At 36.4% G+C, this 27,138-nt stretch overlaps 1 protein-coding gene across 2 annotated transcripts in view; it reads left to right on the forward strand.

The window, feature by feature from the left end:
• Window positions 1–27,138, forward strand: part of LOC136238086 (uncharacterized) — a 124,345-nt gene that overhangs the window by 89,701 nt on the left and 7,506 nt on the right. For both annotated transcript variants that reach the window (XM_066028416.1, XM_066028424.1), the window contains 12 exons: window positions 5,194–5,317; window positions 7,145–7,236; window positions 7,806–7,917; window positions 10,520–10,676; window positions 10,737–10,821; window positions 17,954–18,020; window positions 18,077–18,180; window positions 20,726–20,855; window positions 24,258–24,299; window positions 25,464–25,529; window positions 25,958–26,024; window positions 26,122–26,169. In XM_066028416.1, coding sequence (XP_065884488.1) covers window positions 5,194–5,317; window positions 7,145–7,236; window positions 7,806–7,917; window positions 10,520–10,676; window positions 10,737–10,821; window positions 17,954–18,020; window positions 18,077–18,180; window positions 20,726–20,855; window positions 24,258–24,299; window positions 25,464–25,529; window positions 25,958–26,024; window positions 26,122–26,169 — 1,094 coding nt within the window. The remainder of the gene's footprint in view (window positions 1–5,193; window positions 5,318–7,144; window positions 7,237–7,805; window positions 7,918–10,519; window positions 10,677–10,736; window positions 10,822–17,953; window positions 18,021–18,076; window positions 18,181–20,725; window positions 20,856–24,257; window positions 24,300–25,463; window positions 25,530–25,957; window positions 26,025–26,121; window positions 26,170–27,138) is intronic.

Consider the following 27,138-nt stretch of genomic DNA (forward strand, 5'->3'; position numbering starts at 1 on the left):
TTCAAGTAAACATGAATTACACTTGCCCTTGTACAAAGCATCTATATTCTGTGACAGGTACTCGATCTATAAATGTATAGAAAGCTGGTAGAACCCGTGAATTAGTAGTATGATTGATGGTGTACTTATATTTCACCAATTATTTTTACTCCACAACTATGCACCTGTACTCACATCATTATTATACTGCACGTATATTTAAGTAATGTTACTATTGAAGTACAGTAGTATATCATGTTAATATTTAATAGTTATATATACTACAGGCACAAATGTGGCCCGATTGCTCATGTGTATATATCTGCCAAAGGACTGGTGCCTGTGGTATAACTAATATTGACCGGATCTGTGAAAAGGCGTCTTATAGCCTTTCCAATTGCATGTACTTGGCAATCCATAACTTGACTTGTGTGTATGGTACCATCCTGAAATTTGGTCACCTTACACTCCTAACATAGCACAATTGCTGGATATGATTTTAAGACATGTGTTAAACATATGATGAGTTATGACTAATCCAACTTGAAACTTTGGAAAGACTATAAGACCCCTTTTTGCATATCTGGTCACATAATATGTGCCACATGTGTTAATCACCTACAAATGTGGGAAACTGCTGGCATGCTTCATTTATATTGATAGTAGCATTAGAAATAACGTAAGAATAATGACAAGCCATTGCTGTGCTATGAATTCAAACATAGGCACAGCAACACGTGCATATGAAAATTTTGATTGTGGGTTGATACAGTGAGATACAGTGATACATTGAAATGCAACTTGATAATGATAGTTTACTGCTGTTATACTGCTAGGTATATATTCACTATAATATGAGTAGCAAGTTGTCACCATGAATAAAATTACAGTCACGCATGAATACCACTTTACATCTAATGGCTCAATATACTTTTCACGCATTACCTAGCATGGAGATAGGTGTCTAGAACTTATGAAAACAATACTATAGAACTCACCTGTATTCAGCTCCATTTCAGTTAAAGGAACTCCTTAGCATGCGTTGAGAATAGGACTAAGAAACTTAATCCCACAATCAATCTCAAGATGTATGACTATATAATGGCACAAAGAGATAACAAAGGACATCAAAGAAATATGAGGATTTTTGAAATGGGTTGAAGTGATATATGCACAGAGTTAACGAAATATACGTACTGCCTTAGAAAGATTTATATTTGCACTATTTTCAGTGCGTATATCTCATTAACTTTCCTGAACCAGTGCAATATGTGATGTAATATGCACTGGCTTTCCTTTGATCTGAAATGTGTGGAAGTGGTGCACATATATGTATATTCCCGAAGTGTGAGGGCCACAGGCATGAGGGCTAGGGATCAGCTAAACATGACACAGTTGTGGTACACAGTAAGTGATATTTCTATCCCACTGAAGCCCTACATTAAGGTAAAAAAACTGGGAGTATATGGTAGGGAAAGGTAGTTAAACCCTAGCACATATATGGAAGACAATAAGTATTATATATTTACGCATCCAATTGAAAGAAGTGCAACCAAAGCAATTCAAAGCCTTACACAATATGAACTACATACGTGACCAGTTCTGTAAAAAGGGGGTTTATAGCCTTTCCGAATTTCCAGGTTTGATGAGTCATAACTCTTCATGTGTTTAATCCACTGTCATTCAGGAATAGTGCTATGTTAAGGGTGTAAGTTGACCAAATTTCAGGTTGGTACCATACACACAAGTCAAGTTATGGATTGCCAAGTATATGCAATTGAAAAGATTGTAAGAACCCTTTTTGCAGATCCGGTCACATATTCACCAAAAATTGAAGGTCACATATTTAGCAAAAAAATGAGGCCATACACACTATAAAACTACAAGTTCACAGTTTACCAAAAATTGAAGCCATACACAACTACCATGCTTATCTAGCCTTATTGACACGTTGTTTGTGAACTCAACTGCTTCAAAGTGTGGGATAGAAGTTAGTTAAAATCCAACCTGCACTTGTAGGATATCTAGTTATCAACACCTTGGCTTCGGCTTCATTTCAGCCTTGAACTACAATATCCTACTCATGGTGGGGTTTAACTATAACATACACCCCTGTATATCTAGGCACACTCACCTTATACAGTAGGTGAGAGAATTACAAAACACTCACCTTGTTTCTTTATGCATCAATAATATCATGATTGGTAGTGGTTCTAATAGAGTGGGCTAATAGCTTTAAGAACATTATTCGTACATCGCTGTACACACGATGCCAGAAAAATATAATTGTGGATCTAAATGTTTAATTTTACTTACACAAGTTAAAGAAAAAATTAGGATCATAGAAAAAAAGTAGGGAAACAAAGGAGGTCACCTACACCTGCAGATATACTAGTGAACATTTAATCCCTTATTCAGTCTTGCTATGATCCCTAATCAAACTTAAAATTCCTAATTTTTCCTTAACCTTGTTTGTTTATTTTTTTGAAACATTATTATGACACACATCTACCACATCAAAAGAAAGCATGGTGCCAGAATAATGTTTTGTCTGAGCACACCCCAGCTATCAAATACTGCTTCAAAAGTGCAGTGGTCACTATGCTTCGCTCTCAGCTATGTTCAGCCCATTGCACAGTGCTACAGATGAAAAACAGTAGAAAAAGACTTCAAGAAGAGCCTTTGCAACAATCCAGTGACCACGAAATATGACGATTTGCATGCCCCCAACTATCAATTACTGCCTTAAGAGTGCAGCGGCCATTACACTTTGCTTTCAGCTATGTTCAGCCCATTACAAAGCATCAAAAATGAAGAACAGTGTTAGAATCGTACCTGCAATCAATCCAGTTACCATGGAAAATCTCCAGTTACAAATGTACTGTAGGGAAGCCATGCATCGCGCTACTGCAAATCGACACCTTGGGCTGTCAGCAAAAAGAAATGGGACACAAATGAGGACAAAGGTAAATCCATGATGTGTGCATTGTATGTATTGTGGTATGCCAAAAGGCATGTTTTGGGATGAAGCGACATCAAACAGTGAGAAAATCAAGCCCATATCCTTAGCTGTTATTGAGTTATGCTTGCTTGAAAGCATCAGGCAGACAGGCAGGCAGGCAGGCAGGCAGTTAGTAGAAAATTCCATTGAATATATCTTTTTAAAATTTTGTAACAATTTATTGGAAGTCTTTAGGATTGTACTGAAAGAACTTTTGGGCTTGGTTATACCTAACCAATACTGCCAAGGTGCCAGGATGGAGTTGTGAAGCAGGTTTTTGGGTGAATTTTTTGGCTAGGAAAACCAAAATCTCCATGATTCCTAGTATACAGTACTACCATACTGTATGATACTACCGTACTGTATGATTAAACCTACTAACTTAGCTTTTGGGACAGTAAGTAAGTAAATGTGACTGGGCCTGCGAAAATAGGGCATGTGGGTACATAAAATTTGACTACTTTATCACCAATACTCGTAACGTTTTATAGAATTATGTTATGGTCACACAATTTTCAGCTCTTATTGAACATTTAAGTGGCTATATGATACAAGTTACAGAATGCAAATATTCTATTCCAATACTGAGATATGATCAGTTTTATGACTAGGTGTAGTTTGTGCCACATGCCGTATTTTGCAGGCCCAAGTCACAAATAATGTTAAGCATTTAGGATTATGTATAAGTTGCTCACCTACTTAATCTAGTTGTTCTCTTTGTGTTGCTCCGTGGTCTGCTCAATTGCTGACATGTTGTGGGTAGAAATGAACATCCAAATGATTATTGTACTGATCGTTCATCATTATTAAGTATATATTTATTAAATAGTCAAAACTGGACAACTACACTGAGTCTAGCCGAACCTGTAGACCCAAACCCACAATTAAACACTCTGTGTCACCAGTCAAAGTGTATCATTTATTTTGAACTGGTTGGGAACTAAAGCAATGAGCAAACATGATATTGCCCAGGTAATATCATACAGTACGGTGGTACTGTATAGTAGGGATCACAAAGGAGTAGGCATGGCCCACAAAATAACATCACCCAAAAAACAGCCTCGATTTTCCCTGGCAATGATGAGGCAGCAGTATTGGTTAGGTAAAACTAAGCCCTAAAAAGCTTTCAGATCAACCCGAAATGCTTTCAACAAGTTGCTATGGAATTTTTAAAATAATTTATTTAACAGAATTTTTTCTGCTGACTGCCTGAATGACTGACTGACTGATGCCTTCAGACAAGCGTAACTCGATAACGACTAAGGCTACAGACTTGATTTTTTCACTGTTCGACGTCATTTCGGCCAGACAGGTGCCTTTTGGCATACTGCAGTGCATACAATGCCTTCTTCATGGATTTACCAGTGTCCTCCTTTGTGTCCCATTCATCTTTGCTGACAGCGAAAAGTATTGATTAGGCAATAGCACATGATGGTTTCCCTTTATAATGGAAATCGTCTATATTATTTTTTCATAGTGGCTATTTGATAGCAGAGGTACGTTTCAAACAGTTCTTGATTTGTACTGCTGTGTAACAGGTTGAACATAGCCGACAACAAAGTGTAATGGATACTTCACTTTTCAGATGATAATTGATATACGTAACTGGGGCATGCAGCACCATTCCTTTTTTTCGGTATGTGTGGATTGCAGAGGTGCTTTTCAAACAGCTCTAGATCCGAAATACTGCGTAACAGGTTGAACATAGCTGACAATGGAGCGTAATGGATACTTCACTTTTCGGATGATAATTAGGGGGTGCGGTTCCATTTCAGATGCAGTATGCATGGATTCACCAGTCATAATAAGTATTTACAAAAAAAGTTAACAAACAAGTACACAGAAAATTTGGAATTTTCAACTACAGTAGGGACCATAATATATTGATAAAAAGGACTTTTATCGATGTGTTATGGTCCCTAATCTAGATGAAAATTCCACTTTTTTCTGTGTACCTGTGTGAGTAAAACACAAGTAACACTTTTGAATGTCCTTGATTAAGTGGTATTATATGCAGTATATTATACAGTACAGTATGTTACAATATTTATTATGTATGTATACCACAATTGCCCCACATTATATTATAATTAAGGTAAAATTTCAGGTGATGCAGCTAAACATAGCCAGCAGTTTGCTTAAATAAATACAGGACATTAATTAATGCAGGATGTTATATTCTACTAGATATGAACATTGTTTGTGCAATATAGCAATAAAACTATTGGAGGGTGGGCATCTGATGGAATCAAGCAAGACACCACACCAGGGCTTCCTGTAGAGTGTAATGCTACTCATCTAACCAGCTTTGCTGTTCTTGTTGGAGCTCAAGAACCGGTAACTCACTTGTAATAGATGTAATTGCGCATATAAAGGGATGTACATGCAAGTACTGTCATTAAAACTTTTGGTCCTTTCAGTGTGTTCAACAATTGGTTTGTCAACCTTGGTGAAATAAAGTGTAGTGTCATTTGCATGCTCTACTTAGGGTCTGGGAATTATCTAGGCCTGAGCCTATTATGCTCAAAATTTTACCCATTTTTCCTTCCAGAATTTCCCCCATTATTCATTTTTTTAAATTCTTGTATCTAGCCTATTATTCCATGATAATTCTCATTCTAGCTAGTCGTTTAGTTTTCAAGATGCTGCTATAAATAGTTTTGCTAGAATTAATTAATAGCCATACATGAAGCATTCCATTTTACACACCATATTTCTAGCCATATGTAGTTACAACAGATTTAGAACAGCCATCTGCAGTAATAATTCAATTTAATTATTAGGTGGTAGATAATGATTTCAAAGACTTGAAGAAGATACACTGGTACAAGATGTACAAGTTTCAGATAATCATGCAATTAAATCCCTGATGCTGGCTGCAGATTGTTAACATGAAACGATCTGACTGCTCTATTAGAGTATTTGAGCATTCTATTAGAGCATATCGATCTTTCAGTTCCAGCACTCTTATAATAAAGTCATTCCTAGTAGCTTAACTCTTTCGTAATTCCACCAATTATTTCCGTGGACTTGCAATAATTCTATAATTATTCTTGTAACCATCATATAATTCCGGAATTAATTCTCACAACATTGGTGACCTATTATTCTCAAAATTATGCCGGAATAATAGGTGCAGGCCTAGAATTATCTAAAGTGGGGTAAAAGAAAGGAAACCTGTTCCAGCATGGTATATTTTTTAGGACATAGTTAGCTGAAGTACATTAAATTTGAGATTGAGATACTCTAATAAAGCAGTAATAGAATAATTAACAAAAGATTGTTTATTGCACCATTGCAATAATTAATCACTAAGTATCTTGCCAGCAAAATTAGCTTAATTGGTACAACTGTGATATGTACACGTTGAGTTGAGTCCTTTAAGCATTTACCTAATTGTAGTTATGTTTGACCCACTGAATATTTTTATATCTTAATATTTAAATGTCTGACACATTATTTATGACCAAGCAACAGTCATAAAAGTATGTATTCTGTTGCGACCCTTTCTCTAACCTTTAATGAAGCCAAACCCACACATGCCCACTCTTGGCACCTTGACTATAACCACTAATAATCTGGTTAGAAATGTTAATTTTCTCAAGAAAAAAAATCTGCTTTTCCTTTTTTAGCTGTTTTCTCAAGAGTTCAGCTCAACATGTACATATTACATCTACTGTTTCAAGGTCTTGCTGTACATTTCAAGTACAAAACTGATGGAATAACATTAAGTTTTCTTGAAATAGAATAATGATGAAAATTTTGAGCATAATTCTCACAAAGCCTAACTTTACTACATTTTTGCTATGATCACTACTTCTATAATGCCTGCTTGTGTAGAATATCAAAAGATGCAACTGTTACGCTCTATGGAAAATCCATCAGGATGTCTACTTTATTATTAGTATCTGTATCACAAAGTCCTGAATGTACCAGTAGTTTGAGGTGTGATCATGATATTTCATTTGCTGTATCACAATGATTGTCATAATTAGAGCTGTTGTTTTACATGTTCTAATATACATAAATATCATACTTTGAAAATTGCTAAATTGTCATTGTACCAACTTAATGTGTATCATGCTCTATACTGTATGTACTGCATGTGAGCTTATTGGATAATCATAAATGTCAGCAGTATATTCATTTGTTTCACACTTTTAGGCATCACTCCCACTTCGTATTGTCAGCAATGTTGGTTGTTGTATATCTATGGTTTGTCTTTTTATAACCATCACTACTATCATATATCAAAGGTAATACTGCTGTGAAAAATAGTGTGCAATACAGAAAATATGGTGTATACATACATATACTGTATGTATGTATGTTAAATTTTAAATTACAACTTATCTTGTATGCACCACACAAGCTTTTTTCCAACCACTGGTAATAGATAATATTCTGTACAGCACTCACGTGTTTATGTAATTTTATTCACAGAAGAACCTTAAAAGTGCACAACATAAGTGGTGGAGCATGGACACCATGCCCTTTTCCTTTAAACTATAAATAGTCACTTAATCTACAACAGTGAAAAGTGTCTTAAATTGAAGAGGACATGTTCTTCCAAATTGGAATTTACAGTATTTGTGTTTGTAGACATTAAACTCCACCATGCAACTTTTATTGCCAAAATTTGACCTTCTCCTGGACCATCATGTTTAGTGGAAACTGTAAAGAACACCTGTATACTATGAAAATTGGGTCTAGGCTCCATGAAAGCAGGTCACCTCAGTATCAGGTCACTTACTGTAAGAATGGTGTATAGCAACTTTCTACAATGTAGTACTGTATTTATCATCACTGTTTCTTGTTCCTTTAGAAAAAAGATATTCAAAGGAAAAGTGTACAAAGTACATTTAAACCTCAGCATTGCCCTCCTCATGGCATTACTTTTATTTGTTGGTGGAGTTGAGACTGCTACAGCAAACACAGTAAGTGCGTTCATATATTACATGCATACCACCAAATTTTGGGTACACAAGGAAATAAGCCAACTATAATAAAATATAAAAAAATGTAAAAAGAAGTAGGGATCAATACAATACACTCAAGTTTAAGGAAAAATTAAGAATTTTAACTTTGATTATGGATCATAGAAGAAAAAAAGTAGGGAAACAAGGGAGGTCGCCTACACCTGCAGATATACTAGTGAAAATTTTAATCTCTAATCCAGCCTATACCCAAGACCAAGACTGAATTAGGAATTAAAATGTTCACTAGTATATCTGTAGGTGTAGGCGACCTTCCTTGTTTCCCTACTTTTTTCTATGATCCCTAATCGAACTTAAAAATTTCTAATTAATTTTTCCTTAAATTTGTTTATTTTTGTAACACAATTATGACTGGTGAACCCATGAATACCGCATCAAAAGAAAGGATGGCACCAGAATTAATGTTTTCGCCTGAACGTGCGCCCCAGCTATTAAATAAAGGAGTGGTCACTTCCATACCGCCAATTGATGCACTTGTGACCAGGATCAAGTAGTCTGATTGCCAAAATATTGCCTTGATCACTTGATTTCATCTTTCCAAGCACCTTGATTCTGGATCGTCAACTGTAAAAGCTTAGTAAATTCTCGTGTTTCCCAAAGTTAGCCTTCAAAGGTGCTTGATTGCCACTTTTGCAGATGCCTTGATCACTTGATTTACTGCAAAAATATCCCTTGATCACTTGATTAAATCTTGATCCCAGTCGCAAGTGCATCAATTGGTGGTATGGAGGTAACTACCCTTTGCAAATACTGCTTGCAAGTGCAGTGGCCATTACGCTTTTCGCTTTCAGCTATGTTCAGCCCGTTACACAGCGCTACAGACAAAAAAAACAGTAGAAGAAGTGTCTCTGCAACAATCCAGTCACCACAACAATATGATGATTCATGCACCCCCGACTATCAATTACTGCCTCGAAAGTGCGGCGGCCATTACGCCTTACTTTCAGCTATGTTCAGCCCATTACACAGTGTTACAAATGAAGAACAGTGTTAAAATCATCTCTGCAATCAATCCAGTCACCACAGAAAATACTAACGATTCCCATTTATAAACGTACTGGTAGGGAAGCCATGCATCGCACTACTGCGAATCAACACCTTGGGTTGTCAGCAAAAAGAAATGGAACACAAAGGAGAACAACGGTAAGTCAATGATGCGTGCACTGTACGTACTGCGGTATGCCAAAAGGCACATCTCGGGACGAAGCAACATTGAGCAGTGAAAAAATCAAGCCCATAGCATTAGCTGTTATCGAGTTATGCTTGCCTGAAGGAATCAGGCAGGCAGGCGGGCAGGCAGGCAGGCAGGCAGGCAGGCAGGCGGGCAGGTAGGCAAGCAGGCAGTTAGTCAGTATAAAATTCCATTGAATATTTTTTTTTAAATTTCGTAACAATTTATTGGAAGCTTTTAGGATCATACTGAAGGCAGTTTTGGGCTTGGTTATACTTAACCAATACTGTTAAAGTGCCAGGATGGAGTTGTAAAGCTGGTTTTTGGGTAACATTTTTTGGCTAGGAAAACACAAATCCCTTAATTTTTGTATATGTGACCTGGTCTGCGAAAAGGGCTCTTATAGCCTTTTCAAATATGTAAACATGGTAACCAATAACTTAGCTTGTGAATAAGATACAAGCCTACAATTTGGTCACTGTACACTCCTAACATAGCACTAGCTGAGGGTGTAATTACAAGATGATAGATTTAGCTGATCAGGAGTTATGATTTGCCAAACTTGGACAATTGGAAAGGCTATAAGAGCCCTTTTCGCAGACCGGGTCACATATATAAATGCTGTACATGTCATGTTGTTGTACATGCATGCACACCTCACTCGGGTATGGAAACAGTTTCAAAGAATTTATATCAAAAATGCACTACATAAATGTGACTGGATCTGGGAAAACCAGTCTTATCGCCTATGTCAGCAGAGTCGATTTTCCACCAAGAACACAAAGCTACATGAATAAACTTCTAATTTCACAATCACAATTAGCTAGACTTGCTTTTGCTGGCTGCTTTTCTCAAGCCCAGTGGTGATCTGTACTTGTGTTGTGTGGTGTTAATGGAGCTCTGGTCAGCCTGGAGATGGCTGTATGTGGCAGTACAGCTCCGTGGTGTTGAATAAAGAATTTTGCTGTGAATATCCTTTCAGTTTTCAGGCTTGAATGGCCCATACTTAGCTTAATTCATCCAGACACCTTCCATTTCAAATTTAAGCATCCCCTTACCCTCCTTCTGGGCCCCCACCTCCCTCCCCTTTTGGAGCTCACATCATATAGTCAACCTCATTTTAAAAACTATCTAAAATGGCAGGAAAGTTGGCTGTTTGCTACTTGCACAGTGGATACTCTGGAAGGTAAGGAATTGGTGTAAAATGTGTGAAAATTTGGCACACATAGCTTCAACCATTGGTGAGCTACAACACACTAAATACTTAAAAGCAGCATTTCTCGATACTTATTAGTCCGGTTTTCCCAGACTGGGTCATAAATTAATATCCTATCAATATAACAGCAATACCTGTATTTTTTGCTCTCATAGGTTAGCTGCGTATTTGTTACACTACTACTTCATTACTTTTTCCTTGCTGTATTCTCTTGGGCACTATGTGAGGGAATAATGGTCTATACAATGTTTGCAGCACCATTCTACAAGGGAATATTTCAGAGAATGTCATTCTATCTACTAGTTGGTTGGGGTAAAGTTTATTATGTACACACAGTGTATATGTACAAAGTTATATTTTATTTTTCTACAGTACTGCCAGCCCCAGTAGTAGTAGTATCAGCTGCAGTGTCTAATAAACATTATGGATTAAAAAATCAATGTGATGAAACAATCGCGTATGTTGCATAGTTAATAATTAACATGTAATGTATACCACACAAAAACAACCAAGCTACATATGTGACCGGATTTCACATAACAAGGCTTCCACACACACAAAATCAAACTTACGATTTTACCAGAAATGGATTGCTGGTCTAATACACTATCATATTTCACACTGTACTTCCTTCAGCACTGACAAGTCTGGTTTCTGTAGCAGCTTTCTTCCGACCCTGTCAAAGCCACGAGTGTGAGATTGGCACCATTTAATGGCCATGGCTTTGTGATAATGGTGTGTAGTGAGCTGGGACTTCACAGAGAGCTCGCCAATAGTGTTCTCAGTCAATGTGGAGTAATTTGAGGGCCATGGAGGGCCATGGAGAGCCCAAACTTGGCCTCTGGACTCCAATCGCCTTCTTACTTCATTTTATACCCGTATATTAAGACCACCGTCCACCCCCACCCTCCCACCCTATTACTTCCACCTCTGATATTATTACCCGCTCGAAAAAAGCTGCTCAAAACAGGGCAAATTTTGGGTATCAGAAATGTATACACCCACTCAGTGATAGCTAGTGAACAGATGAACAATTGGTGCAAATTTTGTTTGCACAGCTGTAGGCACTGGGAAGTTATTACACAATGATTCCTTAAAATCGCCATATCTCCTAACAAAGCTTTGTGCGTTGAAGCCTTGTTTTGTCAAATTCAGTCACATATAAAGGTTGTGGCCTTCAAACATTCTGGGTAAAAATATTTGTGATATCAAAGGTACAATGATGTTAATTTTATTAGTACTAGTAATAGCATGGGTAGCAGTGAAAGTTGGGATAAATACCACTCTTGTTGTATTGGAAATGGGGATAAATTTCACGAGGCGAAGCCGAGTGAAATTTACCATTTCCAATACAACAAGAGTGGTATTTATCCCAAATTTCACTGCTATACCCATGCTATTCCCAGTTAATACCATACTCGCTATACGCATGCTGTGCATTGGCATTGCTATGTACACAATTTGTCACTATGTACTAAACACATGTCAACACTAATTGGCATTACATTGTTAACATAAACTCTAGCCAATGAAATTGCAATTACAACTTTTTCACTGCTACCAGTGAAATACGGGATAAATTTCACTGCTACTATTGGGACTTTTGTATGAGCAGTGAAACAGGTATGGTATTAATGGCTGAATTCAAAGGTGGTGTCCATGAAATTGGCTGCAATGATGTTGATGATAATAAATTTTGATAATGGCTGATCAGCTAAATTTTGTACATTAATAAAAATTTTCATCATCGACATCCATTTCATGGCTGCCACCTTTGATTTCACAACTTCCTGGATTTTTAAGTTCTTCTTATCTACAGATGCAATGAAGATGATATAAGAAAAACTAGTACTCTACCCATACAAAATGAAATCTGCCAAAGCCAATTTATTATACTTTTGTGCTTACTTGTATTAAGTTGTAATAATCATTAGAGCGCCTGTATTTATTTGCAATGGTGTTTTATAGTAAGGAAAGAAATTGCTTCCAAGTTAGATATAAGTTATTTTGTCTATTAAGATTTTGCGGTGACTGTCCTATTAGAGTATCTCAACTTTCATGCGATAAGATGCAACTGCTCAATTTTTAGAAAGCAAATCGTGCACCTTCTATGCTAGAATACAATTAATTTTACAGCCTGTTGTCACAAGTAGCACTTATTATGATGATGATGATAGTGACTCATGATGATTATCCCGCGATTGGCACAAGTAGGTCTTAATAGTAGTGTACTATCCACCGATCTGTACCAAAATGGTCATAATATAGACTTTGATTTGATGCAATACTAGAGAAGTTGTAATAGTATTGTATTACAGAGTTCATTTGATTACTGTTGTAATGCTCTAGTAGAGCGCACCAAAGATTTTTCTTTAAGGATTTCTGAAAGAACACAGTCACATAGAATGTTCTAGAACAATTTATATTTCCATTGGTAGATCTATACTTTCACTAGTGAGTAGATTTTAGCTAGAATTTTCATTTATAAAGTAGAAATTAAGTGAGGTGATCAGCCATGATAGCAGTGGCTCAGTGGTTAAGGATTTGGGTGTTCAGTATGGAGGTCCCTGGTTTGAATGCAGGTAAATTTTTCCTTCAACTTTTTACCCTACAGAGACTGTTCTATTAGAGTATTTCTACCCGTAATTTACAGTTGTTTTTGATTTTGCCTTGTTTCTCTATACAGTTGTAGCTGTATAAAAATAATTCCAATTTTAGAAGGGAGCATGGAGCTATGTATGGAAAATTATATTTTGTTTCTTCCTGTAAATACACACACAGTGTGGCACACTGTCATTCTTGGCCGCATAACACACTACTGTATGTCTTGATCCACACAAAAACAGGCAAGCTGTGAAAAAATGATGTAGCCCAAAGGATCTTGAGTAAAAAAAATTAAATATGGTGGCCAAGAAATGGCTGCGATGATGTTAATACTAATAAAATTTGTGTTAATAATGCAGTGATTATTAAAACGTATTATAACAAATATAAGGAACAGGTAATAAAGAATTTATGTTTGTTTAGGAATCATAGAAGTAAAAAGTGATGAAACAAGGGAGGTCACCTTGTAAATGTGAAACACATTAATACTCTTTAAGCCAAAACAGATTTAATGCACTTGTATTGTTTCCTGGCCAGCTAGCAATGGGTTAAAAACCATTAAAAAAATTGTCATTAACCTATCATCACAGCTATTGTTGGCTGCCTACTTGGATTTCACGCATTAATTCACCCTGGATTTTGGGGACTGCATCCTTTTTTCACAGTTTGGCTGTTTTGGTGTAGATATCACTGCTTTTGTACATTCCAAACTAGTGGCAATTCTAGAAGTGACCTACGGGGGGGGGGGGGGGGCAAGTAGAGTGCAGCATGTCTTTTGTTCTATGGCTGTAATACACAAAGTAGAATTTTAGGGGGTTTGGGGTGCTTTCTCCAGGCGCTGCAGGATTTTTGCAATTTGAAGACTTGAAAACAGCCTAAAATATAAAAGCATAAAAGATGCTAAGAATAACATGCCAATCTATAATGCAACTTTTCCCCAACATTTGATAAAACTTTGCTTTCAGCAGGGTCACGGCCCCCCTGATAATTGCCGATGCCCTAAAGCCAGCCTGTGGTAGCTGTGGAGCTTCCTTTTTTACTGTAGAAAGGAGGAAGGAATCAAGAGCTCAATTCTGTGCATATTTCCATTTTTGCTTATAATGGTGCAATTTTAATACTGTTTGAAAATTACATGAACTCTCTCCTACAGGTTGGCTGGCTTGTAGCAGAAAGGTATATAACTTGTTTGTAGCTGATCTCTCTTCAGGGTGACGTGTTTGTAGCTGATCTTTCTACAGAGAAACTTGTTTGTAGCTAAGCCCTCATGGTGGTTTGTACATAGCAATGCTGAACTCTATACAGTGTGACATGCTGAACTCCTTCCAGAGTGACTTTTAAATTACTGTATGACAGGAAATTTTTTACAGAAGAAAAAGTTTATGACAGGATATTTTGACAGAAAAAATTAAAAGCAGAAACATTTGATAGAATTTCGACAGAAGAAATGTTTGACATAACCACACTCATCAGCTTTCAAGAGATGAAAATCAAAATTGAACTGTTGGTGAAAACAAAAAAAATCATAGATCTAAACACAATGTTTAAAAGCACTTATGTACGTACGATTGATGAAATGAAATTTGACAAATAAACTGATCCATCAAATTCATCAACTTTTTCTTACATCAAAATTTCCTATGTAATAAATGAACTCTCTACAGTGTGATTTGCATACAGGGTGACATTTAATGTAGTTGATCTTTCTACAGGATAGTTAGATTTTAGCTGAACTTTCTACAGGGTGACTCGTATTTATATTTGTAAAAGGAAAAATATTTTAAGTTGGATTGAGATCAAAGAAAAATAAAAGTTATGTAAAAATTAAAGGGATCAGAATAGCTAAAGAGTTGTGAAATGAGAAGTGTCTATACTTGCATATATACTAATAGACATTAATCTCTCTTAAACCATGACTGAATTAGGGATTAAAATTACTGGCCATTAGTATATCTGCAGGTAATGGCAACCTTCCTTGTTTCACTACTTTTTAGCTACAGTATGTACTGTAGATCGGGAAATTTTGACAGTAAAAATATTGCAGTAGCCTCAATCAATGAAAATAAATTACATGAAATATTTTTGCTCTTGAATACTTTCTACTTGCAAAATATTTCTTGTAGTTTGAACCGTCTAAACACTTGAGGAATGAGTACACTGTTGGAGAAGAAAGACTGATGACCTACTGTCAGGGTTCCAATATCCACCAGAATAAGTTTGCATGCCACTGTAGCTACTAATTTAATATTTATTATACGTAATTGTAGTGTCTAGTGGTCAAGACTGACCTATTGGTCTGTCACAGCTGGGCATCTCTCACAATTTCACCGTACAACAGGTACCAGTATATCAACTTTTATCATATTTTGCACGCTCATTTCTGGCGGCACAAAATGCATAGCGACTGCTATGGTGCTTGTTCAACCCAACAGTGTGTTGACTGCAAATACAGCATCAAGGTGAGTTGTTCCAGATTTAATTATTTGCTGTACAGAAAAATCCACCGGTAAAATATTTACATGGCTTAGGCAGTCTGTGAAATATAACACGTTGAATTTATTTTATAACTAAATTATTTTGACCGAAAATTTCCTGATTTATATAGTATTCCTTTGTTTCATTACTTTTTTCTTTCTATGATCCCTAACTCAACTTAAATTTTGTTTGTTTACATTTTATAACATAGTGAACCCTCGCATTGCATCAAAATAAAGAATGGCACCAGGCATACATTAGAATTAATTTTGCATCTAGGAGTGTGCCCCATCGATTAATTACTGAAAAGTGAAATGACCATTACGTCTCGTTTTAAGCTACCATATCAGTAAAAAATTGTAAGGGAAGTATTTTCACAGATTTTGCAGTTGCTTGGCTGTCCACAAAATTTCTATCCTTAAAAATTAATTATTGTCAGAGTTAACTCTTTGCTTTTTAACAGTGAAAAACGAGTGGTCTTCAAAAATAAAACCACTAAAATCCTGAAATTTTTCAATCCATTAAAATTATGTCCCTCAAGAATTTGGTATGTTCACCCATTACACAGTGTTACAAATGAAGAGCAGTACAATAACAATTATTGTTTCTGCAATTAAGTCATGATCAGTTGCTATGGAAAATATATTGGCATTCAGCATGATACAGCTAGCCAGCATAGCTATACAGAATTCATATCGTGCTATATATCATGAATTGACTCCTCGCATTGTGAGCATCAGCTGCTTGCAGTCCAGCAAGCAGCGCTTTGCTGAACAGACTTGATAACATTGATATCTTTAGTTGTATATAGGGGAAAGGTAAATAGTAGATATGTGGAGTAGGGGTCTGGGTGGCTGCACTAAAGGTTTTGATGTAGAGCAGCTTTATGCACTATATAGTATGTACACACTGAGCTGGATCCTCAAAAACATTTAATACCTCACAGATGCAATTACACATGACCTTGAAATGTGGCTCAATTGCGGCACTGCTTGATCTGCTAAAAACGTTTCAATATCTTTTCATTCAAACACATGACACAATATTTATGGCCGATCACAATTTTCACCATGCATTTCCTATAGGGAAGCCGTAAAAGTACAGTGCCCATTACAGCTCTTTCCCAAACTTGTAATGGAGCCAAATCATACATGTCTGTTGTTGACACCCTAGCTGTCACTACTAATCACCTGTTTGGCTGAAATGTTAACTCACTTGATTACAACAAAATTCACTTATAATTTTGTAGTTGTTTTTCAGGATACAGCTCAACTTGTACGTACTATAATCATAGTAAAAAAATTATGCTAAGTGGTCTGCATTGATCAAAAGTTGTAGGGATCAGTGACAGTCACTAGTAGTTCAGTTGTAAGCCTAAAATAAATTGTCATTGTAAATTGTCAATTGTCATACAAAGGACCATGTGTACAATCTTTTGTAAATCCTAGAAGGCTCATGGGAAGGCTCATTTAGCTCATGGGATGGTGAGCTGGACTTACAGTAAATAAACCCATGAAGGCTCATTTATCTCATGAGCTTTCATGTAATGATGTTGCAGTTGCAGGTTTTTTCATACTCAGCAACTGTGGAGATTGTTGTATCTGGTGATTGTTTTATAAGAGTATTTGACTGACTGTTCTATTAGAGCATCTTAATCTTGTATGAATCTTTATTTTTGGTGCAGTGGGAGAGGGCTCATACTCCTGTCCCCCTCCCCCCTACACACACCCACCACTGATACGGGGGCTCCACACTTGACAATGTTTTACATACTCTAACATCGGTTAGATGGAGTACTTGTAAACTAAAGATTTGACTAAAGATAGTAAGCACCCTCATTGTAAGGTAGTTGATCTATCTACAGGGTGACTTGTATTATAGCTAGAACTTTCTAAAGAGTGATTTGTTTGTGGTTGAATTATCTAAAGTGTGATGCTGAACTCTTTACAGAGTGATTTGTAAAGGTGACTTGTATACAGGGTGACATGTAACACAGCTGCAAGAAAACTTGTAATGTGGCTGAATCCTTTACAGGGTGACTTATAATGCAATTGGACTCTCTACATTTTGACTTGTAATGTAGCTGAACTCTCTATTTGATTACCTGTAATGTAGTTAAATGTTTTTAAGAGAGTGACTTATTGTGTAGCTGACTGCTCTAATAAGATAACTGCACTATTAGAGTATAGCGTATCTTGATCACATATTTGCCTCATGTAGTTAGGTTTTTGTTTTGAAGTTCAATGGTTTTAAACTTGATTCTCACTGAAAGACTTTTCTATGATGATTAATCCACTGGTTCTAAGCAGTTTGCCTGGTAGGCATAGCAAACAATTATTTTTATTTGTCAAAACTTGATGCTGTATCTTCATTGTCTTTAACTTGATTTCACAAAAGGTTTGAAGTTTAATAGTTAATCTATCCATGTATTTATTTCAGCTTCTTTCAACGAGCAGTTTACCCTGTAGGCACAGCAACATATTGGTGTTATTTTCATTAATAATGTGTTTTAGGTGTTGGATATCAAACAAGGATGGTGCATTATGGGCATTTATTGCTCCTATGGTTCTCATAATATTGGTGAGCCGGCAACATTAACATAATATGGAAACCATTATTGAATGTGTATAATTCAGGTCAACTGTTTTTTTCTTGCTGTGTCAGTGTATAACATCTACAAAGTCAAAAAATATGGACAGCAAATGACTGGTGCACAGCAGTCTAACTTTGAGCTAGCACGGTATGTAGTATTACATAATATAAATTATTATGCACACTTGTCAACTACTGTACATTATTGTTCAGCATAAATAATGTCCAAACTTGATGTCCATGTCATAAATAATGGCTTTTAATGTAAATGTGTTGATTTTCAGGGGTGGATCCTGCAGGGCCGCCCAGAGAAATTATGGGGCCCAGGGCAAAGAGTTAAAGTAGGGCCCTTGACCCAAGTTGTAAGGTGAAGACCAAAAAAAAAAAAAAAAAAAAAAAAAAAAAGGTCACAACCTGCTGGCAATGACAATAACTACCCATCACCAACCATATCTCCTTATCTATAATCTTGCTACACTGCTCCTCTGAAGAATACTGTGACTGCTCTATTAGAGTATTTAGATCTGACTGCTCTATTAGAGTATATCGATCTTTTAAACAGGTATTCAGGGGGCCCTTCATGGGGCCTCCTGGGGCCCCTTTCAGGCTGGGGCCCGGGGCAAAATGCCCCAGTTGCCCCCCCCTGTGGGCGGCCCTGGGATCCTGGGGTTAAAACTATACCCTTAAAAATGTCTGGATCTTTCCCTGATTTTATCCTTTAAAAGCAATATTAACTTGCTGTGCTTGTGAGTATACAGTGGAACCTCAATCCAAACCCCACCAGAGATGGTCCATAAACCTGAATAGTCTGGATCTCTGAAACTGTGTGTAAATAGCCATAAAAAACATTGGTAAAAATATCAGTACCCTAATAGAACAGTCACTACTCTAATAAAGCATTCATTTCCATAGTTCAGTCAACCGAGAATCCAGATAACTGGGGTCCAGATAGCTGAGGTTCCACTATAAATTTATTGAATATGATAACAACTGATGCCACGCTACACAGTACACATTAATCTCAAGTCAGCATCACATACAGTAGCAACAATACAGTATGTGATCTGCTAAGCAAAAACCCAACAAGTTTGCATAATTTCTGTTTTTGATTAATAAAGCCTTGCCTTGCTAACTGCCAGGGAAATATCACAAACAGCCTACTGTGACTTGCCAGATTAAATAAGAACTTGCACCATCAAGCACATGATCAAGGATTGTAATTAAACTGCAGTGAATCCAATGGATTGTTTTGTCTATAAACTTGATATACAGAAGCCAATTGTTTATGAAGAAGCTGTTTAGAAGAGAAAAGAGACCAGATCATTTTTTGGCAGTGAACTCCATGTATAAAATGTGGAAGAATTTGGCTACAATATCGTGTGACTGCAGTGACCTTCAAAACCCACTGTCCAAAAAATCAATCCTCGGCGAGCTGATGCATTGTGGTATATATACTATATTTAAATACTTGGTAGCTACAAATGAAAAGATCATCATGTATGCATGATAGCTAGCTACTGAATACATATTTCAATCAGTACTGATTTAATAGAAAAGTAAAATTTATTGATATAAACTGAAATTTTTTCCACTGAAAAACTGCTAAAACACTCTCAGATTCATCTTAAGAGGGCCTAATTTTCAAAAATTTCCTGGGGGGAGGGAATACCCCCAGATCCCCGTACATTAGCATGCTTCACATGCTAGTGTGCTGTGTACACTAATGTAGTCATTATTTCAAATGGCTAATTTGACCATGAATACTACATGAATCTTACTACTATAAGGCCTTGTGAGAAGGCTTGGTATCTTCTAATGTCTGGATAGTTACCTATGTCCCTGTCCACCTTAGCCCCCCCCCCCCTTTCAAAAAATCCTAGATCCACCCTGGTATGGTTAAATAAAAACATTATTTATAGTAGTTACTTCATATACAGGTAGCTACAATACAGCAGACTTGAAATAGTTACTGAAATTGATAATAATATTTGAGATGTATGAGGTCAACAGTAAAACACAACAATGTACAGAAGGTCAATAATCTCTATTAGAGTATATTACGTTTTAATATTTCACTTTATAAATTGTAGCCATAGTATAATTTTTGACATTTTTCCACCTACGGTTTATCCAATAATGCCTCAGTGCAAAAACCAGTAAAAAATTACATTTAAAATTAATATACTCAAATAGAGCAGTCACTGAGACAGATAAGCAGTGGCAACATTCTGTACGCTGTTGTTATTAATTCTATTGTGACCTCTTACCATAGACTGCATATGTTTCCATCAAAAATGGTATTATATCTTATTGTGCACACATGCGTGCACATGTGAGTGCCATGCCCTAGATCACACATGGTCTATAGTCACTGTACAAATCAATTGTTTTACACTTCCTGCTGTCTATTGTTTTAACTCCAAAAGTATTCACCAGATAAGGCTGAACTTTGATAGCCCATTGTTTTTTCCCTCTTGAGTTTTAGATAATAAGAAGTCATAAAATGAAGTTCAAGAAAAAGGCAAGCTAGTCATACTTTCACTCAGTTGGTCTTCTTACCCTCTCATTGACAAACACAAACACGCACTGACAATTCATCATGATATACTTATACTAGAACAGCCTATCACACATAGTCCACTGTGTCTTTTACACTTGTATGCATGCATTGGTAAGTAACATTTTTTCCTTAGTACTGTTCTGATAAGCATTCTGACATTGATGCCCCTACTGGGTGGTACCTGGATATTGGGGTTGTTCTTTGTGATTGACAGTGAGTCAGATGTATTGCAATGGATATTCACCTTGTTGAACACACTACAGGTATTGTAAGTTCTACTATTGGTACTCTACATACCGTATCACAGTATGTATTTATATTGAGTATACATGTATATGTATACGTATGTGAGCAGATTTGCTAATAATACATATTAAGCCAGGCTAGGGATGCGGCAATTATGCTGGCATATTTTCGGGAATAATAGGTATGTGTGGGAATCAGGAATTATGCTAGCATTTTGAGGTGATTATAAACTTTAACAGTAGGAAAATCTGCAAATTACACAATTACATTAAAGAAGATCGAGATGCTCTGTAAGAAACTCTAATAGAGCAGTCACTGAATATTATTTACTCTAATAAAGCAGTCACATTTAAATGACATACTCTAATACAGTAACCAGCTAAAGAATTCAAGACTGTTTGAAGCTTAAGCATCAATGAAAATGGCCTGGTACAGCAATAAACTGGTATTATTAGCCAACTATGGTGGCATAATTTTGGGAATAATGGGCAATTATCAAAAGCATAATAGGTGAGCTCTGCTCAAAAGCATAATGCTCAATTTTTGGACCATAATAGCCTCATGCCTAAACCAGGCACACATCCACAGCCGGCCATGGGCATGCACCTGGTTTACTGAAATTGTTGTCTGAAAAATGTTTGTGTTTGTACAGTATGTATATATTTCTTTGTCTTTCCTCTCTCACCTGAGTAAAGTGGTTTATGCTAAAAGCAGCCTATATGTGAGAAATGAAGGCTACACAGAACCAGTATAAGCCTTCCCAGTAGGTAAGCTTTTGCTTTGAGGCAGTTTTTTTGGACCGGCTTGAAAACAGGTGAAGTGAGCTCCTGAAGTCATTATAAATGCCTTTCACAATGAGCTATATGTGCATAATACAACCAAAAAACAGCATATCTGGCTTCGTAGGCTACAAGAAAATTAATAACATATGTGACTGTCTCTGGGAAAATCGGTCTTATCGCCCATTTAAAAGTATCGAGAAACGTCGGTTTTAAATATTCTGTGTGTTGTAGCTGGCCAATGGTGGTAGCTACGCATACCAAATTTTCACACGTTTCACAACAATTTCTTACCTTCCTAATCATCCACTGAAGAAGTAGTCAACAGCTAAGTTTCCCGCCATTTTAGATAGTTTTTAAACCGAGGTTGTCTGTATCAGGCGAGCTCCAGAAGGGGTGGAAGGCGGGGGCCCTGGAAGGCGGGCAAGATGGTGTTCAAAAATTGAAAAGAGACGTGCTAGGATGAATTAGGCCAAGTTATAGGCCATTCAGGGCTCAGAACTGGCTAAAATGAAAGGAAATTTACAGCACAGGTCATTGTCCAACACCACAGAGCTGTACAGCCACACACAGCCATCTCCTGGTCGGCCAGGGCTCCATCAAGACCCCAGACCACTCGTACGGCTCGCCACTGTGCTCTAGAAAAGCAGCCAGCAAAAGCAGACCACTTTACTCTGGTCGACTGTGGCAGTGAAACTTGATAGTACATTCATTAAGCTTTGTGTTTGTGTGAAAAAATCAAACTTCCTGTCTTGGGCGATAAGAACGGTTTTCGTAGATCCAGTCACATATTCATTCATAGAGAAAGGGGGATGTCCTATACTTATGCAAACAAAAATGAGGGCAGCCTCGAGGTTTTTCCTAAAAAAAATTCGCATGAGGAAACATCACAGACAGTTAAAAAGGTACTTTTGTTAAAATTTTGCGGTTTGTTAAGGTCACACTTTCTTAGCAATGTAATTACCAAATTACAATGTAATTCAGTAACTACAAAATCAGGAGACACGATAGTGTGTCATGCTGCCTAAGAAGCTGGCACGCCACACCATGGGTATATTGACAGGAGGAAAGAAAACTTTATTTTCACACCCTTTTATGTCGGTGATCCCTTATCCGATTGGAATCAAAATTTCACTACAGTTGTTTACAAGTTAGGGGAGCCCACATACCAAATTCAAAGGAAATCACCTAGCCATTTCCAAGATATGAGCAGCCAAAATTTCAATTTTTTTTGTCTTTGCTTTATTTCTTCTTGGTCTTTTTGCACACTTGACAAAAATTGCTATAAAACACAAACACGTTATGCGATCACCTTGAAATTTGGCACACATAGAGGGAGTCCAAAGGCTAGGCTAGCTAAAGTTCATCAGTAGAAGTTGAAGTGATTAGGCTTGCGTCGATTATGCCGACATAATTTTTGGCATAATAGGGGATGAAAAGCATAAAGCATAATGCTGGCATAATGGAGCATAATCAGGAGCATAATGGGTAAATTTCTGCCACCATAAGTATAACTTCTGCTTAACAGTCACAAAGTCAAGGGCTAACCTGTTTTGAATGGTGAAATGATTCCTGAAAACGAGTAGTAAAATGCACTACAGTCTTCTCACCTACAAGTTTACATTCGATGGAACCAGTAGTGCTTTTCATTGTGGGTTTGAGTTTTATAGGACACATGCAGTCATGTGCCAACTAGTACCAAGGCATGGAAAAGCAGTTTATAGCTATATCTAATGTGTCTCATCATCTGATTTTGAATAAAATGTGATATGATGATTATGATTATTGAAAGTTTGATTGGAAAACAATAGCTACAAGAGAAGCTCTGATGATAATAAGGTTATCAGTATAGCTAGTGGATGTCTGGAAATTGACAATAGTGAAGTATCTGCAGGTCTGCAGTGAGGCTGAGGTTAATATCAAACCAGGAAAATATTTCAAAAAGATCGAGATTCTCTAATAGAACAGTAAAACACTCTAATAGAACAGTCATCGGAGAATGAGAACCATTAAGTGTTTACCCCAGGAGGCTAATATGTTCTTGGCATAGTGGTGCAAATACAAGTTGCATAATATTATACTGAGCAGTTGCTGTCCTTTGAATACCAAGAAGATCTATCATTATAATATTATTATTTTTATCAATAATTATTTGCATACAAAATAGTATCAATCCAGTAGCATATTGGAGTGCACTTGTCTGCATGCATCAGACACTTAACTTAAATCAGTCAGTCAGTCGGTTGGTCGGTCGGTCGGTCGGTCGGTCGGTCGGTCGGTCGGTCGGTCGGTCGGTCGGTCGGTCGGTCGGTCGGTCGGTCGGTCAATCAGTCAGTCAGTCAGTCAATCAAACAGTTTGTATAGTCAATCACTCAATCTTAAAATTTTCTATCAGACGCATTTCAGGTTACACTGAAACATATTGAGGTTTGATTATATGCACTGTATGCCTGCCAAGGTGCCATGTTGGTTTAGTGAAGTTGGTTTCTGGTCAACATTTACTTTCGGAAAGTACATGATTCCAACTATACAGTATTGTATGGTTTGTAAGTACTGTATGTTTTGGTGTATAGCTGTCTCCATCATGCAATATCATCAGTTAGTTATACAATACATAATTATGTGTTGTTTTTCCTGTAGGGTGTTACAATATTCTTTTTTCACATTTTAAGAAACAGAGAGGTTCGTATGTATGCTATATAGCACTGTATGTTGTTCAGTTACTGACTGCATGTATGTACTGTAGAATTTCTGAATAATAGTGAAAAGTGTGATATGGGGAAATGTAGATGGTTAGGATTTCACCTGGAAAACACATTTGGTGAATTTTAATTAGTAAAATAGATGAAAGGATTTGGTGTCAGGGTAAAACACGTAATTTTAACCATGTACAATAGCTGATCATCTCATCCTTACCATAGTGGACTTGCTGAAATTATCAAAATGTGTCAATTCAACATCATAAGTGAACAGTTATATTGACCTTTCCAGGTTATTTTGACTGATTTAGTTCAAATGCCTACCCTGGTTACAAAACAAACACCTTTAGATGGTCATTTTAACCAAAATTTCTGTAGTTTAAATTTATCTGTGGAGGTTGAATTGACCCATTTGAATTTACTGTGTTTTAACACACATTTTGAACGTTACCATTGAAACCTATTTAAAATAGTTGTGGCTAAAACTGCACTAAAATATTTTAAATATTTGTGGCTAAAATTGCGCTAAAAACCTAAAATAAAGAGCAAGAATTTGTGCATATTCATAATACAAACAAATAACAAGTGGGTGTGGTCCTATATTTGTACAGTACTCCCTTTGTTGTGTTTGTATTATCTGAACCATGGAATTTACTAGAGCATTATGTCTAGTTTGTATGATCTATTAGAGTAATTCAAAGGAGCTGTATAAATGAATGGGCTTCCCATTATCTGAGTACACTTAGGTCCTAAAGAGTTTGGATAATAGCATAATAGAGAGAACACTGTAGGATAGTAGCTTTTTAAAAATGTGCACATACTCTACTAATTACAGAAAATGGTGCAATCTGATTAGCCAAAACATAGTAACCGTTTAATTTGTTTGTCAAATCACACCAAATTCTTTTAGTATAATAATATTGTTGCTAAGTAATCAGACAATCAGTACACATTTAAACAAAATCCCTGGTAGCACTATTTATTGTAACCTTTTTTTTTGAAGGAAGCACACTTCAGCTTGGCTGTTTTGTATAGATATATAGTGTCTTGATTTATATACTGCATTTGTTCACCTATCCAGCAAAATACATAAGCAGTTGCAGTTCTTACAACATTAATTCTGTTATCTGCTTTCCTACATTTTCAGGTGGTGAAGTATTTGCAGCACATCTGGAAACGTATGACAGCAAAGAAATCAGATAAGACATATAAGGTGTGTAAGGAAATATATTATCTTACATTGGGAACAAATTAAAGCACAGTTAGGCCACATAAACTTAATTATTAGTTTCTCATACTTCAGTGCTCAAAATAGCAGTGCAGAAGCGTGGATTTGTATTTTATTTTTTTACTGATTAGTTAGCTGAATTAGCTAGCTAAAATGACTCATCTTAGACTGTTCTAGCAGGTACCAACTTAAGAAGGTGCTGGATAGCTGCACTCAGCCACCAGTGTTGTAAAAAGTCCTTGATGAGGTAAGACAAATGGCCGCACGGGAGGAGATGAGAAACTAATAATTAAGTTTATGTGGTTTTATAATATTTTACTACTGTATAAACTACTGTACTGACATACATGTGTTTGAACACTTATTACCTTTTTAAATTATTGCTAATGAATTTCAATATAATATTTTTATAGGATACCTTGAGAAGTAATATTATTATGAAATCAACATCAAAATCACAATCAACTGGTGGTAAATCAGGTAAGGACATGTAAAGAATAATACTTTACATGATGTACAGTACGTATGTGTATGCAGACAATACTTTACAGAGATTTTTATTGTTAATTTTGTATAGATGACATCCTTGACTTGGCATTTTCAACTAGAGAACTTGATGAAATGGGTAAGTAAGGGTGAACACCAATTTGTATTATTATATCTATCCACCAGATAGGGTAGGCCACATAACAAATTTAACTCTAGCCATTTGTGGGATATGTTCGGCTAATATTTCAATCTCTTTTCTTTCTTCATTATTTTTTTCTTCAATTAAGGGGTCTATGAAGACCTAAATTATTCTTTTTGCACCTTGTTTTAAAATCATTAAAATGCAAATGTGCAATTTAATTAGCTTGAAATTTGTCACATAGAGAATTAAATTCTACACAGAAACAGCCAGGCTGTAATAAGGGTGTGGCCTTCTAAAACTTGGGTGAAAAAGTTGTAAAATAAAAGGTGGCAGCCAAGAAATGGCTGCAACGATGTTAATGCTAACAAAAATTAATTATACAGTAGGGATCACAATGCAATACCTTATGGTGCCTTGCAGTATTGGTTAGGTACAGTATAACCAAGTCCAAAAGTGCCTTCAGTATGACTGAAACATTTCCAATAGGTTGCTACAAAATTGTTTTCAATAATAATTCAATTAAATTTTCTACTGCTGCCTGATGATGCCTTCGATCAGGATAACGGCTAAGGCTACAGGCTTGATCTTTAATGTTGCTTCAGCTCAACAGGTGATTTTTGGCATACCACAGTTAGGGCTGCACCGATTCTAGTATCGATATCAGTATCAGGCTGATACTGCTGTTTTCATGAAGTATCGGAATCAGCCATTATATTGTTGCAGATACCGATTCTTATTGCGTGCGAGAATAGAATGACGTTCGTTTGTACTCACTTATTTTACTAGCACAGTGGATGCCTAAAAGCATTAAGTATAACACTAATAACTACCAGCAAAATTACTGATCTATGCTGAAACCTACATGTGAAAATGCTTTACTGAGAAAAAGATCGATATACTCTAATAGAACCGTCAATGATTCTAATAGAGCAATCAGTTAGGAGTGACTGTTTCAGTATTAGA

The sequence above is a fragment of the Dysidea avara genome, chromosome 1, assembly GCF_963678975.1.
Source record: "Dysidea avara chromosome 1, odDysAvar1.4, whole genome shotgun sequence".
NCBI classification, from domain to species: Eukaryota; Metazoa; Porifera; class Demospongiae; order Dictyoceratida; family Dysideidae; genus Dysidea; species Dysidea avara.